The 17,136-nt window shown below is 41.2% G+C and overlaps 1 protein-coding gene across 1 annotated transcript; it reads left to right on the top strand.

The window, feature by feature from the left end:
* The first annotated feature begins 2,259 nt into the window (after positions 1–2,259).
* Positions 2,260–16,810, top strand: otud4 (OTU deubiquitinase 4). Its single transcript, XM_026344445.1, has 21 exons — positions 2,260–2,660; positions 3,013–3,096; positions 4,833–4,883; positions 5,007–5,053; positions 5,657–5,729; positions 7,441–7,522; positions 7,797–7,962; positions 8,601–8,646; positions 8,748–8,847; positions 9,414–9,478; positions 9,564–9,664; positions 9,945–10,039; positions 10,129–10,288; positions 10,519–10,654; positions 10,807–10,881; positions 11,161–11,929; positions 12,801–13,679; positions 13,844–13,884; positions 14,024–14,666; positions 14,848–14,912; positions 15,106–16,810. Exons 1-21 carry the CDS (start codon positions 2,523–2,525, stop codon positions 15,484–15,486), a joined length of 4,197 nt encoding a protein of 1,398 aa, XP_026200230.1. The 5' UTR covers positions 2,260–2,522; the 3' UTR covers positions 15,487–16,810.
* Positions 16,811–17,136: the final 326 nt, after the last annotated feature.

The following is a 17,136-nucleotide window of genomic DNA, read 5'->3' as shown; positions in this document are numbered from 1 at the left end:
GGAAATATTGTACTTACTAATACTGCACTTTAATGTACTAGATTCATTTGACAGATTCGACTGCAGTATACAGCACAAATGTGAAATAAGTTGATGGTACATATTTCCTCCTTCACTGGTGTGTAGCCTCCTCTTTTTACTGCTGCCAACTAAAGGATTGATTTCTGAATAGAAGAAGTGAAATTCTCTGAATCATGACGTTTTCTCTGTGGTCCTCTCCTTGAATCTGTACATGAATTAAACACCACATTTTAGATTTGTGGTTAAACCTTTTAAACTAATGACATGATGATGATAATATGGAATAAATCTGGACTAAACTTGTTGATTTGCTCTTTCATCATTAACTTGTCATTAAAGATAATTTTAAAACACTCATTAATGACTTAAATCTACAAGTAGCAGAGTACATTTTTGGGGGCAGTACTTGAACTTTTACTTGAGTATCGAGTGTGGGTCATCACTATTTTCTTTGGCCAAGAGGTCAAAGATCAAAGCTTGAGGGACAAAGTTAGATGCAGTTAGTTTTTCACTTTGTGTGATTTAAAGGTATTTTTAATGCTTTAATCTTTATGGAGGTTTCTGCTCCACCTGGTGGAGCTGAGACTGCTACACACTACTGTAATTGTTAATAACACACTTAGACTATGTGAATGAATGACTAACAGACACGCACATGCTTAGCTGAATCCAGATCAGTTGTTACACATGCACATAGTGTTGGCCCACACCCAGCCTCTCTCTGCAAGACCAGAAATCAATACTGCTGTATGTGACAGGAAGAGATAGGAGCACCACATAAGGCCAGGGAAGAGAGACAAATGGACGGGTGAGAAAAGGCTGGAGGAAGGAGAAGATGGAGGGTTAAAGGAAGCAGGAAAGGAGCGAATTGGTAGCCTAATGGTTTGTGTGCATGCCACGTAACCTCAGCATCACTGGTTTGAGTCACGCTGGGAACCTTTGTTGGATGTTATGCGCTCTCTCCATGTTGTCAAACTAAAAGACAAGAGTAATCAGAACCTAGCAATCATTTATGAATGGGACTAATATTGAAATGTACTTATTCTTAAAAATAATAATCAATATTAATAATTAGAAATGTGAGTTAATCAGTGCCAGAAAGTAAGTTACTATTGCAATTTTTACTCTACTAAACCTGAACTTACTAATTACAGAATAAGAATTTGCATTCAAAACATTTCGGATTATGAAACACAAGACACTGCAACACTGGGAATTAGAGTTTAGAGAGTTTATAAAATGAAAAGCTTTGTTATGGACAAAACTATAGATACAACTGTATTTTGTGGTTCTACCTTCTGAAATGTGAAGGTTTGCTGTTTTTTCTTTAAAATATTTTGATTATTTTTATAAATATTTACTAACTGATTATACTGTGTATTAAATATCTGACTGAATGAAAACCGCCCCCTGTAAAATATTTCAAGTATGTGCCCATAATTTATACTTAAGTCTTTCTACTAAATATTATTATATAAATAAAATATTTAGGGAATATTATGGAAAATTATTTATATTCCTTTGCATTCTTTGTCTTCTGTAAGAGCCAAAGTCCAAATGCTTCCTGATATTGTGCAGCATGATGCAGCCCACAGTGGGCGGTGTCTGTGTGTTTCCATGCTGTTTTACCCTCTGATCTACCACGTGGGTGTGACTCTCTAGCGGGGTTTGACCTGCATGTGACAACCATGCACCGTCCACCAAAACCACCCATTGTAACACACAGTATGTGTTCCTCTTCAAACCAGTTCCTTTAGATTATTCTGATGTTGGTTTGTGAAGTTATAGACGGCATGCAAAGCTTTTATTTTGACAGCAGGTTTCCGGGATCTTCTATGAGGCTGACAGAGGTTTTATTTTGAGCCTTTTTGGTTAACATTATGTTAGCAACATTATATTATTTGTTTAAGAATCCAAATAGTTGTAATTTACCAGATTTACTAGACCTGTGAGACATTTATGCATACCAAAAATCTAAACTTAAAATTTAAAGATAATGGCAGATGTGATATTTCCTGAATTCATAGTATAGTGAAGAAATAGATGTCTGGCAGTTTCTAAAAGTAGATGAAACATCAGCAACCATATGTGAACTGTTGCATCTACAGTTCAATGTTTTGCTTTGGGACTTTTAATTTGGTATGAAACAGGAAACATCCCGTTGCGTTGCGTCTAACTTGAAACCGTAGAAGAAGAAGGGGGCGTGTTGCTAGGTGCTAGCCTGCTGCTAACTGCGAGCTAAAGTTGACTTTCTACTTTCACTTTCTGACAGTCAGGGATGTCGTCTGTGGGATGAGCAGACCTTCCTGGAAAACGAAACTAGAAGCTGACGTTGTTGTCCCAGGTCCAGCTTGGATCGTAGATGTAGTTATTTAACTGTCTTCGGTGGCGATATTGACACCTTGCAGCCCGTGGCGTCTAAAAGTTTGAACGGCCAAAACCGTCAAACACGCAGGTAGCGTCGCTTCAGCAGCTAGCTTTAGCGGCTAGCCCCCGCTAGCATGGACCAAGTAATGAGAGAAAGTAATGATGAGAGGGGCGCAGATAAATTAATGGACGACTACCTGAAAACATTGGGTTTGCATCGCAAGAGGATAGCCAAAGATGGGTCGTGTTTGTTTCGGGCTGTCGCCGAACAGGTAAAGTATTAAAACCTGAAACGGAGCGTTAGCATGAAGTTTGTAACTAGCTAACTGAACACAGGTGAAGAGCTGGGCTGGGTCAGTTTGTTGTGCTAATGCTGACTAGCAAGTGACTAATGGTAACTTACTAAAAGTTAAAAGGAAGTAACAAGAACTGTTTAAAATGTATATATGTAAACACTTAAATTATAACATCTTAATATAACTAAGGTGAAATGAGGTCAAGTTTAAAAACTAGTTAGGTAATGCAGGAAAATAATATATTTTGTTACTTGATGTATGTCAGCTGTTTAGTGCCTGTTTATCTGTAATTCTGACTGTATTACTGTTGACCTTTGACCCTGTCTAGGTGCTGCATTGCCAAAGCCTCCATACTGAAGTTCGTGCCCAGTGTGTGGAGTTTCTGAAGAAGAACAGAGAGGTCTATGAGGCGGTATGTGCACGTATACTGATGATTATTATTGTTCCATAAACATATACAGCTCTGTTGCAACTGCATTAGCATTTTGGTTTACACATGTTTGATGTGGGACCTCAGCAGTCTGCTCAGATTTAAACAAGGCAGCTTACTGAGTTTCGCAACCAGAGACTCGATGTTAAATTCGTTTTGTTTCCTTTTGTTTGTTTGTCTTTTTAAGCAGTGTAGCTCCTTGGTAGCCAAAGGGTTAGAGTTCATTCTACATAACGACAACCTCCCCCAAAATATAAAAAGATTATATATATATATATATTTTTTTTTTTTATATATATAGTATTCATAGAGTATTCAGTGGATGTCATGCCAAAACATTTATCTTCCTTAAATGTCTTCCCTATAATACCATTTTGGTACATATCATTATATTTTATGCTTTTGGAGAATTAATATTGTAGTGAAAACATTATCTTAAATAAATTATGTAATTGATCATAAATCAGTACAAATGTGAAAACAACAAATCAAAAAAGAAGAAGTTGTAGGGTGAAACAACAGATCTTTGTTTCGTGTCTGAGGTTGTGAGATGGAAGGAAATGAAAGCAAAAGTACTCAGTGTTTTTGTGACGATAATTACCAAGTCACCTTGCGCCACAGCAGGGATTTACTACATTTCCCATAATGCGTTTTAGAAGTGTGACCTGTCTGCCCTCAGTCAAATCAAAGACGTGCAGGTGGATACATGTGACGTACAGGAAAAGTAGGTTTTGATTCTGAGGTGTGTTTGTGATTACCCTGTGTAAAATGTTTTCGGCTCACTTCACTGTATTCTTGTCTTTTTCCTGCTACTGAAAATGTAGAAATTAGTCTCTTTGCCTCTTTGTTAATGATAACAGTTTATTCCTGTATGGTTATTAAATGTACCTCTTTCTCTTAAATGCCAAAAAGGCCCAACATAATCTTCTGATATCCAAGCTGATTCCTTCTTACAACTGTGAAGGTGGAAACAGAAAATATTTGCAGTTTTTGCTGGAATTATCCAAATAGAAACCTACAACAGATTTTAGGAAATCAAAAAAAAAAGCAGATTCGGCAGTATTTTCATCTGAGTACAGAACCCATTCCACTGTTTTTTGGTCCATATGACTTGAGTTCGAGAACTCGATAGCGTTTCTGCATAAAATTGATGTGTGGCTTCAGTTTCAGGTTGCATTTGTGAATCACAGTGCAAACTGTCTTTACTTGTAAGGAGTGAGCCTCTGGTGGACACTGCTTTTTATACCCAATCATGATGATACCCTCACCTGTTACCATCTAAGCTGCTAATTTACAATCATGCAGAGCAGCATTACTATAATATAATATGTTCCAGTCTTATTTGTTGTCTGTCCCTAGTGTGTTTCAGGCATCAATCTTTAGATTAGCTTATATTTACAAAATACGATTGATGTTTTCACTAGTCAACTTAAATATCATGTCTTTCAGTACTGTACTGTCAGATAAAGATTCAAACCAATTAACCAGTGTTTGGTTTTATTGCATTTTGGAAAAAGTGGCACCTTTTCTGTAAATTAGATTCTTAGTTTTTAGCAAATGTTAATGGAGATAATGAATATTCTTCAACACCTCAATCCTTTTGGGAAAATCTCTCTGATGAGCTAAAACAACCATTTTTTACTATTTTCTGCTTGTCCTCTACTGAGTGAGTGTGAATCCAGATGTCTTTATTGTCAATATGTGTATTTTTGTTGCAGTTCGTTGAAGGTGACTTTGAGGATTACCTGTGCAAACTTCAGGACCCACAGGTAAAGAGTTACATGATTACACACAGATTAAGTAACTTATTAACAATATCTTATTCATGTTCATCTTTATTGATGAATAAATTAGTGTTGATGATGAAGAGAAACTTTTTTTTTCTTTTTCAGCAATGGGTGGGAGAAGTGGAGATCAATGCGCTGGCTGTCATGTACAAGTAAGGAAAATGTTATGTTTAAGACCATAGCCTGGCTGATACAACTGTAGAAATTTGTAGCTGATATCTGTATTGATCTTTATTAATCAACTCTGATACCTAAAGCTTGACAGTAAGAACAATAAAAAGCCCTCAAATGTCAGCAGCAGCAATAGGAAATAGGAATTTGTATTTTTGGAAATCACATCTTACTCTGAGCCCCATTCGTCATCTGCTTATGAGGAGTAGAAAGATAGTGGCAAAAAAAGTAAGTGACCTATTTGATGTCCTGGTTTTCTGCAAATTTTGGTAATGAAATGGGATCTGATCTTTCTTTAACATCTCAAATATAAATAAATAGTTCTAAGCTCAAACACAAACAATCGAACAGTCAAAATCTTTATTCTTTAGTCTTTATTGAATACACCCAGTAAAAAGTAGTATTCTGGAGAGCTGTAGGACAAATTTCTATAAATAATATTCACACTACTTGAAAAACACTTGGAACCACTTTTAGATACTTAGATTAAATTTACTGTTAATCTGATGTCACAGCACAACAGTTACACATGTTGCTACATGCTAAAGAAGTTTATGACTCTGTTTTTCTTTCTTTTTATCCAGGAGGGATTTTCTGATCTATCAGGAGCCTGGTAAACCTGCTGTCCCCATCACAGACAACAACTTCAAGGAGAAGGTGAAACTGAATGCATCCTTTTATTAAACAGTCTTTTAAATTTAAAGTGCATTTATGAAGCTGGATGTTTTGTTCAGATGTTTAAAAACTTTAGTCATAAAGATATATTGGACTCAAATTTTATGCGCCAGTTTATTAGGTGCAGACTAAAACTATGCAAATGTCTGCAATAAATCTTTCTCATCTTCCTCTTGACAGTTCCTCATAGTAAACTATAGCTTTCAGATCAGTGAGTTGGATGACCAATCAAGCACATATAATGGTCAAAAAACTGGTTAGTGGCAGCACCTGCCACAATGGGCATGTGCTGCAGGAGATCAGAATCTCCATAAGGCTCATCAGCAGACGAAAACCTGGTCTTAAATGTCCTGGTGTTGATTTTGGACACATGTTAACAACAGTGGATCAACACCAGCAGAGGATATGGCAACCTAAATCCAGTGGAAACTCCACACTGGACCTGTATTTTGTACCTCTCCACACTCTGGGACCTTGATTTCCAAATGAAATGCTAAATTCACCTTCATCTTAAGATGACTTTGGTTCACTGAGTGAAATTCTTTTTCTCCTGACGTTGTCTCAGGCTTGATAATAATGCAGCAGTTGTAGCTCAGTTCCTGAAGACGTCTTGTGTGTGGTCCCTCTTGATGCGCTGATTCCAGCCTCAGTTAACTCTTTTTGAAGCTCGTCCTAAGTTCTTGAATCAGCTTTTCTTCTTCTTGCTCTTCTTCAACACAGCACTGTGACAGCCAGTGATGACCTTCTGTAACTTACCTCCCCGTGGAGGGTCTTGATGACTGATTTCTGGACAACTGTCAAGTCAGCAGTTGTTTTTTGCTTTATTGCTGTGACTTTAATTAATAAATTACGGTCTTACAGGATCCATAATCCCCTGTTTATCAGGCCTTCACAGCTGTGGGTATAATAGTGTGCAGTGAGACTATTATTGTAAAACAGCAGAGCAAGATAAAGACAAAACAGTGGGTCTTTAATACAGTGAAGACTGGTCATACATCACACTGGATCCCCTGCAACAAGCAGTGCTGTTGTGTGCTCAACCATGATCATCTGTGAAGGAAGAGCTTTAAACTACAGTAACCATGGGTGTTTTTGCTGTATTCATCTGCTCGCCCTTCTAACCACGCAAAGAAGTATTAAGTTGTAGCATTGTCAATTATTTTCATTTCATAATGTCAACAAGATGAGCTTAGCAGGGTGTGGTGGAGCAGGGAGAGGGAGAGGGAGGGCTGGGGCTGAGCAGAGTGGACTGATAGTGAGGCTCATGCTAGCACTAGCTGCATGCTGCAGCTTTAATTAAGAAGGGTTTGCCAGTTATTCTGCTTCTGATAAAAGAAGTATACACTGTTGCTGAGCCAGAGTCATGATGCCAGTCGAAATTGTTGACAAGGACGTGTTTTTACTTATCACTGATAATATTTGCACAGCTCTTAGACCATCATTAATATTGTTACTGTCAACATATGGTAACATGTTGTAATATTATTTTAAGTCTGTATCATCCACAAATACAAATCTGTAAAACTTTAGTCACTTTTGTTTTGCAACACTTAATATTGCCTGATATTGATTGAGTTAGTTACTTTGTCTTTTTGCCTCCAGTTTCTTGTAACTTTTGATGTTTTATCATCTAGTAAGAAAGAAAAATGTCTAGAGATGTGATGCATTTTATGTTTTTCTTTCTCTCTCTCAGGTGCGGTTGTGTTTTCTGAACGGAAATCACTACGACAGCGTTTATCCTATCAGCCACATTAAGAACACTGCGGTCTGCCAGTGTGAGTGTTTGTCGTTAAAAATCCTCTGGGTGCATATTTGTCGAACTGAAGCTCTGGACCTAAAATAAGTCACAGTTTTGTAGGTTGTAGTCAAGTCAAGTTCTTGCCACTTGTTTTTTAAGATATATGTGCAACCTGAGAATATTTGACAGTTTTGGTTGAATTTTTTCTATAAAACTTTTATCTCAGCTTCTGTAGGAAAAACATCAGAGTTTACAAAGAATTATTCACACACACGACTGTGACACTTCTGCTCTATGTGTGTCTGCTGCAGCCATCCTGTATGAGCTGCTGTATGATGGCGTGTTTAAGGTGGACCGGAGCACCCTGTCCACTTATTGTCAGCGGAACAGTCGACCCAATGACTTAGTCAGTGACGACAACATGCCCGCCTGCGTAAGCAGCGACGAGTCTGAGCTGGACCCTGGTGATGTGTTCCGGTAGGAAACGTGACATTTTAATCCTGAGACTTTAAATACTGTCCAGTCTGTTACTTCTATTCACCTTAACGTTCCTTATATGATATAAAATGCTTGTGTTGTTGTAGAACAGAAAAAGCGGGGATCTATAATCTTGTATCGAGGTTCCAGATGTCAGAACTGGAATTTCTAATTTCACAAAAAAAGATATGAATGAAACTATAGGTTTGGAGAATTTTGACATACTGTAAACTCAGCACTTTATTTCTCTTGAGCTACTTGAAATTTCTAAATTATTATAGTAAAAGTAGACTTAAGCTTAAATTTTATTCACTGTCGTTTTTAAATGTCAACGTGGCCACTGATGCAGTATGATGCATTATAACCTTTTCATTAAGTAACAAAGTTTAACTGCAGTAGATTTTTTGTGTACTTCTTTTTTACCTTCTTATATTTGCTGATTTATCTAATGCATACTTTACTACTACTGAGCACAATTACTCCTGAATTTCCTTATATTTGTGTTAGTATTTAAATATTTGCTCAATTTCTACAGAAAAAGACTTGCCAATCTAATTTTACCACTAACATTTAAAAACCACAGAACTACATGAACACCCTCATCAACTGTATTTTTTTGTTTTGTTTTGTTGATGAAGGGTTGAAAATGGATCAAGCACAACTTCTACAAAACACAGTCACAAGGTAACACACACATTTCATCAAACAAATGTGACCGAGGTTCTGTACACACCCGCTGAACTGTTGTTAAATATGTGATCACCGTGTGCCTGTGTGTGTTTTAGGGCCGCGGGCGTGGTCAGGTTTCTCACCGGGTGAAACGTTCACTGAACCCGACTTTGTACAGAAACATAGAGTATGACGTCTGGCAGAAGACCAAGAAAGGTAACGCGCACAGTAAAATGTGCATTGACTGAAAGGACCTTGAGCCTCCAGAGCCTCTATTGATTAAAAGGACCTTGAGTCTTCAGAGCCTCCCTTTCTGCAAGTACTAATACTGGAACCAAGTACTGTGGAAGTTGTTGTGCATCATGTTAATGATTACTGTCATGATTTGTATTCATGTGAGCAGCGTGAGATTTGTAGTTGGAGGCAAAACAAGGTTAAATAAAATAACACGTCATGAAAACATAACTTGCAACCTCTCTCCCTTCTACGCTGAGCTGACACAAACATAGCAGTTTTACTACCTCCACTGCCAGCGTAGCCCTGGGGTCTTAGTTTTTTCACACAATTACTGTTCACCATCTATTAGCTCCAGCTGTAACATTATTCACTCAGTTTTAGCACGAGTGTTTAGAAACTTTCTAAACATAATGTAAGTTCTAGCTTTTGACAAAAAAGAATAAGTGAAATTAAAAAAGCTGTAATCTCTGCATTGATTTTGATTCTTTGGTTAAAACATTTCTGACCCTTACAAAGCTGAACCTTTTTCTCTGTTTTCATCTCAGCCCAACAGAAGATAGACTACTGTATCGCTGCCGGGATGCAGTACACTGTAGGAGACCGCTGCCAGGTGTGTGTGTCTGTCCAGTGTGATTAAAACTCAGTTTCTTCGTCTGCCTGTTTACATTATTTGTTGGCACGTGTGTCATATGTAGGTTCGTCTTGAGGGCAGCGGACGGAGCTACAATGCAACGATCAAAGAGGCTCCTCCCAACAGCAGCTATGTAATAGTTTACATAGAAGAACTGGGCAAGAGGTAGGTCACACCAACAGAACACACCAGTCTGTGTTTGTATGTAATAAAGTCTGTAAAAGCCTCCAAAGTTTATCTAACTAACTAGTTAACAAGGCGCCGTAACTAGTTTTGAAGTACAGATGTTCATAGTAAAATAGTAACTTGTAAAATATTTTCTTCTGATCTTCCAGTTTTTCATCTGGATTTAAAGGTTGTCAAAGTCTGAGCAAATCTCTGAAGACTTATTCCACTTTTATGTTGCACAATTTAAAGCTGCTTTTGTATGTATGTGTGTGTGTAGACAGGTTCCTCTGTGGTGTGTGTGTCATCCCAGTGATGAAAACAGCTGGAGCACAGTGGTCAACAGAGACAAGAGACTCAGCAACGGACATGGAGGTGGTGGAAACAAACAAACACACACCCAACAACATATTTATGAACTGTTACTAACAATAAATTAATTAATGTCCCTCTTTCTGTCTCAGACTGGGAAGAGAGGGGTAAAGGCAGAGGTAGGGGGAAGTCCAATGCAGCATCCTCCTCCGTTTCCCAGGCGACGGCACCGGGCTCTGGTGGGCGCGTGCAGAAACAACATTCGTGGCCACAGGCCACTGTAGAGGAGCAGGGCGGGACAAAAACCAGCAGGTGAGAGTGTGGACAGTACTTAAAAGCAGCTATAATCATGTATTCTGGAGAGAATGTATCACTCAAAACTGCAATTTCATAGTCGTCTCATCAAGACCACAAAAACAGAGCTCAAAAAGAGGGAAGATTGGACACATAATAATGTTCCTTTGTAACTGTTGGATGTGGAAATACACAGCTGTGTGATCAGGAAGGTGGATGCTGTTTGTAACTTGTCTGCGTTTCTGCAGGAAGTCTCAGAGCACAGTAGATTCTGCGTTGTTCGGTCTGACAGAGGAGGAGCGATTGGCCAAAGAGGAGGAGGAGAGGAACGTGGCGCTTGTTGAAATCCAGCTCAGGGATGAACACAGCTTCCCTGCCCTCGGGGTGAGTTAGAAGTCAAAGAGATGTCGTTGGATAGATGCACCTGCTTGTATTGTTATGTTGACGTGTTTATTACGTTTAGTCAACATCCTGTGAGTCAGCATGGTTTAATATTTTAATCTGAGTCATAAATGCATTCTGTTTTTCCCCCTCAGACTCAGCATGGGATGCAGAGTGATGGAGGAAAGAGGAAGGGAGGAGAGAAGAGAAGGTCTCAGAGAAATAAGACGGTAAGTGAGTGAAACCGCCTCGAGTTTAAAAACTGAAAGGTGCTGCTCTGTTACTCGTTTTTGTAAGATGATGATCTTCAGTTTGGTTTGATTAAAAGATCCATAATAAGTTTGAAGGTTTAACACATGCTAAAGCAAAGCACAGTGGTTAATAGCATTATCAGGAAGGACGACTCTTCTCAGGAGAAGAACCTGGTTGTGATGATCAGCAGGTCTTCGAGAACACACAAGGAGCCCTGAGGAGTTTTAATTGGAAACAGTTTCCTTCTGCTTTTACAGAAAAGTCCAGTTGAGGATGTCAGAGCACCGTCTCCCTCTGCTGGTGAAAGACCCAAATGCTCCACTCCATCACTCGCAGCTACTACTGCTGCACCAACTACTACTACTACTAACCCCGCTAACCCACCTGCTGCAAAACCTCTCGCTGCTGTGTCTACGAAGTCGAACTCCAGTCCCGCTCAGCCGAGCTCGCTCAAGGCTTCAACGCCCAACACAAACACGGCCACTGCAGCACCAGGCTCCTCTTCAAGACCACCACTCGCGTGTGCTGCCCCGACGACTAAAACAAACGCACATTCTTATGCGTCAGCTGCTTTTCCCGCACCAAGCTCTCCTCCTGCTGCTGCCCCAAGTACAAAACCTACAACAGGAGGTGCCCCACCTCACTCTGTCCCATCCTCTGCTTCTGTCTTCTCCTTCGTTACCCCTGTTCTCCCCGCTGCTTCACCCATCCCCTCCTTCACTTCTTCACCCTCATCCTCTTCCTCTAAACTTCCCAAATCCTGCTCTTCATCACAAACTCCTAAATCGTCTGCCTCCCCACCTCCTTCCTCTTCAGTTCCACCTCCCACTTTCATCGCTCCCATTGCTCCGTCTCCCGTTGCTGCACAGGGCTACCTCGCTACCTCCTCTTTCCCCCGTTCTCACCCCCACTCCCCCAGTCCTCCCTCCTTTACACCCTCCGCAGACCAGAACTCCTCCTCCTCTGTTGTCCATCATGCTGCTCAAACCCAAGAGGCTCCACCAGCTTCAGTAGCACAAACTCCAGGTAAGAACTCAGTTTTTAAAGTCAGTTTTATTGCACTAAATGTAAAATAAGGATGTTTCAAAAACAAACATCTTGACTAGTTTTTATTAACTTCACCCTTAAAACCCTTAATCATGTCTGAAAACCTGTTGCCTTTCAGACACCAGCTCTCCTCAGTGCACATTCTGAGTTTTCCAACTTAGTTTTTCAGTTTTTCTGTGGGTTTCGTCTCCTGTCTCTTCATATAATCCCAGACTGACTGAATCGTGTTGACATTTTAAAGACTGTAAACTTGTTCTATGACGATTTGACTCTCCGATGGTATTACATGATAGACAGCTTAAAATATTTGCACAGTACAATACAGCTAACGAGTTCCTGAAGGAAAGACGGATGGAAACACAGTGTGTTGTGGCCCCTTTTCATCCAGTTTGACAATGTCTCTGATGTCTATATGACTGGTGACGATAGCTACAAACACTTTTTCCTTCATACGTAGGTGAACACCTGTCATCTTCAAGTTATTATTTTTATTGAGCTAAATGCGGACTTGAAATGGTGCACTTGATGCCCAGATTCTTAAAGCCTTATAAAGAAAAAGCATGTGTGAGGACCTTTTATGTTCTCTGTTGAGCTTTGGTTGTTCTGTTTTTACGTCATCATAGATCATGACAGGTTGGGATTCAGTGTTCACATTCATTGAACCTCCCCTGTGTCGCACAAGAGACGAAGTGCAGCATTTGAACAATGAGTCTCTTAGTCCAACTCACAGCAGCAATTTAGGGGACCATGAAGATCCTAACTGACATTATCATACTAGATGTTTCCTGCAGTGAGTGTGCAGGTAGCTACCAGTCCTGCTCTGACTGCCTTTTTTTCCCCCTGTTTGCAGATTCTTTACCACATGCTGAAACTCCTCCTGCTGCACTTCAGATCTTCCACAACCAGAGTTCTCTGTCCCAAACTCATCACCAGGAATATCAGCCCCAAAACCAGGCATCATTACCCCAAGCTGAGATTTCATCCCAGCCTTCGACTGAGGTCCAGACACAAAGTCAGCCTTCGATACCCCAAAACAATATCTTGAGACCCCAGATCCAGACGGAGGTTCAGTCCTCTGTCCCCCACCTCCAGCACCAACCTCAGACCCACACTGAAGCAGCCTCTCTGCCTCAAACCCAAATTCAGCCACCTGTGCTCCAGACCCAGATGCCCCTCCAACAGGCCCAGGTCTCTATCTCCCAATCTCAGGCCAAGTTCCCGCCACACACCCAGTCTGAATTCACCCAGGTTCAGTCATCTCACCCCGCTCCAGGAGCTTCCTACCCCCATGTTCCCCAAGGCTCTGTCTCTGCATCTGTCCAGCCCCAGCCACCAGTCACCCAGTCTCAACTCCACAGTCAGCTGGTCCAGCCTCCTCACCCCTCCCAAGTTCCACACCCGTCCCTCTCGCTGTCTGCCTTCCCGACCCATCCCTCCGTCCAATCCCAAACCACCAACACCCAGAATAAAACAGAAGCCCCACTGCCTGCCGCTCAGCTCCCACAGCCTCAGCCGGAGTCCCAGCAGTCACAACCTCCTCACCCCCCGTTACACTCAGCACACCCTCCTCAACCTCATCCTCAGTCCATGCCAGGAGCAGTTCCTCTCCAGCAGCTATCCCAGCTCTACCTGGACCCTCTATACCCCGGCTTCCCCCAGGATGAGAATGGCACCTTGGCCCCAACTCCACCCTTCTCTTCCAACAAGTCTGGGGAGGACCTGCCCCAAGGTGAGAGTTTCAAAATTAGTAGAGCTTTGTCGAGAAAATTATTTTCAGCATGGAATATTCTCCTTGATTGAAAATAGTTTAAAATGCCTCCAAATTATCTACAGAAGTATCAGTACCAAAGAATCACGCCTTTTTTCTATTGTGTTAATTGTCTTCCTCTGCAGACGTCAACATCTTGAGGTTTTTCTTCAATTTGGGGGTCAAGGTAAGACAAAAACCGAAACAAAAGCAAAGATAAAAGTTCTGTTAGTACAGAAAAAAGTATTTTGTGTGGTATTTTGTAGAAGTAAAAAAAAAACTTAAACCACATCAAACTGACTTTTACATCCTGCTCTTTTCCCCAGGCCTACTCGGTGCCCATATTTCCCCCTTGCATGTACCTAATGCCCCTCCAGCAAGCGTACACCATGCACCCCAAGCTCTCCTCCCGCTCACCCTCCCCTACTCCCCACTTTGCTCCCTCCAACCCCCCGGCCCGACACCAGGAGCCATACCCTCAGTACCCTCAAAATTCAGCGTCGGCACCAACTCAGTACGACCACCAGGCCCCAGTCACTGGATCCCCACATCCCAGTGAACCCTCTTTCAACCAGGCTGCATACCCCGTCACCCAACCACCGCCGCACAGAATGCAATGGCAACAACAGCAGGTGCCCCCACCTAGAAACTCCAGCTATTCAGTAGGGTACCCCTCCACAACACCTCCATACCCACTTCCCCAACCTTCACCTCAGGGGTTCCCCTCAGGTCAAGACCCAGGACACCCACCATACCCACCACCAATGTCCACTTTCCCCCCATCCTCACTGGGATATCATCAGTCGCCCACCCCTGAAGAGTTCCAGGGGAGCCATCACCTTCAGGCTGCCAGTGGGGACACGATAGCTGGCCACGGGCTGGGCAGAGTCCCCGGTCCTCTGGAGGGTCCTGCTGCAGCTAATGTGACTAATGCTAACAACAACAGAACGATGGTGGTTCACGGCTACGGTACGTACACCCAGAATAAGGTGTCGTGAGAATCTTTGTTTAACACCAAAAGTTCAACAAAGCATCCAATCAGATCTTTTATTTATGGGTAACGTTGTCCTTAGATTTCAAGCTTTTACTGTGTTTTGTTTTATACCTTAGTGCTGTTTTTATAAAAATAGGTTTATTGTTTTTCTGTCAGGCTTCAAGAACGAGCAGGAAGAAAGTGTTCTGCTGGTGGACCCGCCACTCAACAACACACCAATAGTAAGACACACACACACACACACACACACACCAGGTAAACAATAGAGGGTCAAATGTGAAATACTATGTGAAAAGTAGCACACTGGTGTATTAGTAGTGTTGTATGTACTGTAGTAGTAGTTGCAGTAATATGTACAGTAGTAGTAGTAATAATAATAGTAAATTAAGTTCAACCCATCTCTCTCTTTCTCAGCATGTCACTATGACAACCATGAAGTCCAGCAGCATCGCGGGATCCCATGACATTGTATCCAAGCCAACCGTCTCCATGGACAACAATCCAAGCCATGTGTATCGAGGCGCCCGAAAACCGTATGTCAAACCTGGGGCCATTGCAATGGCAGAGGGTCTGTCTGTGGGCTGCAGCACTGAGGACGACTGGGAGGAGAAGGAGGTGTTCAACCACCCTTCCATGAACCACCGAGGGCCAAGGAAGAGCAACAGAGGAGGCAGAGGGCGAGGAGGCCATGATGGAGGAAGGGTGGGACAAAGGAGGAGACAGGACATGGGAGGGAGATTTATCCACAACCAGTTTGCACACTCCCATGGGGGGCAGGGCTGGGGCACCTTCTAGCTCCCAGCCAATCACAGGAAAGGAAACGAGAAGGTGTTTTTCTTTTTTTGCCCAAAGCTCGTTGGTTTCTGCTCGTACTTAATCAATTTTTCTCATTTGATTTGACGCCTTAACTTTTTCATCAGCACCTCAACATCTGATTGGTGGATCGGACAGAAAACGGACAAAGGAGCCAATCAGTTATTTTTCAGTCCAGCTTGTTATAGAGACAAACACTACCAACCTCATTAGTAGCTTGCTCATTAGCGTGTTAGGAACTGCGAGTTTACAAGTAATTTACACATCTCAATAGTTGAATGTATGGATTTAAACGTTGCTGTGGTTAGAACAGGGCTGCAACGAAATGTTGTGAATCAACAAACCGTTGTTTCCATAGCTCTGGTGGCTATAAACACGCAGCGCTACAGAGAATTTGTCACCATGTTGGTGTTGAGATAAAAAATGTCTGATTCTGATTTTGTCAAATTAGTAGTTTATGGTTTTTTGAAATGTTGTCTTTGTTGCTAAGAGTTAGAGGTTGGCTTAGCATTAGGAATGGAGAAATTGGAATAACAGTCCAGGCAAGACATAAACCTGTAAAACAAATACACGTTTAGCTTTGTTTAGCACATGGACAAAAACAACCCAAGGTGAGAAATAATTTGGTATATTACTCTACGTAAAATTTAGTTTTCTTGTCTAATGCTTACGCATATTAGCTTAGCATAAAGAAGCTTCGGTTACTGGCAGTCTTTATGCTAAGATAGGCTAACTATCATCTTTTTGCAGGAAAGTTTATCATTCCCAAAATTTTGAACTACTAATTTAAGGAAAGTCAGATTTTCTGGCATTTCTTGAACGCACCATAACAATTCAGAGCTTAGCATTAGCACCTTTAAGCAACAGAAATGTAAACTTATCAACTAAAAGGCATCAACCGTTTTCTGCATGCACGTCTTCCGAGCTTGAGTTGGCTCTGCGAGATAAACAGGAGTAAATCAACAAACGTCTGATTTAAGGTCAAAGAATCCGACCTGAGAACAGCTTAGAGTCGTATTGCTGCTATAAAGTGACAGCAGGTGAACTGAGTGTGTGTGTTTGTGTATAGGGCTAATTTGTTTTGTTTTTTTTAAATTGTTTGTTGCTGCTGCTGGTTTTCTTGTCTTCTTCCTGGTGTGTGTCTCGTCTCTTTGGATCAGCTCCGGCGTCAGTAGAGATTCAGTGCCTTATGTTTGCTCCTTTTACTTTGCTTTAGTGTGAGTCAGAGACTCTGCTGTACAGAACAGAAGCCGTTTGTTGGATTTTTCTATGTGAACAAATGAATAAAACTGAAAATAAAAAGGTTCAGATGCTGCTGCTCTTTCAGACGTCTGTCAGCTCTCTGTAGTACTTAAAGCAGTTCCTGTAGTGTAAGTGCAGTAGTCGGGTCTAGTGGCTATTATTGTGTTGTTTTAGTATTCAGTGCAGTAAGAGTAGTGGTGTAACTGTAGTACAGTCAAAGTAAAAGGTGGTGCAGTTACTGTAGCAGTAGTCACTCTCTATTAGGTACTGCAGTCATACACTGTTGTAGTAGTGTTACTATAGTATTACAGTAAGTAGCTGTAGTAACAGTTAACAACATTCAGTCTTAACTCAACAGTGAAAAACAGAATGTAAAACAGTTCAACTGTA

This window comes from Anabas testudineus, chromosome 18, assembly GCF_900324465.2.
Source record: "Anabas testudineus chromosome 18, fAnaTes1.2, whole genome shotgun sequence".
In the NCBI taxonomy this organism is placed as follows: domain Eukaryota; kingdom Metazoa; phylum Chordata; class Actinopteri; order Anabantiformes; family Anabantidae; genus Anabas; species Anabas testudineus.
This window is presented reverse-complemented; position numbering and strand designations above follow the sequence as displayed.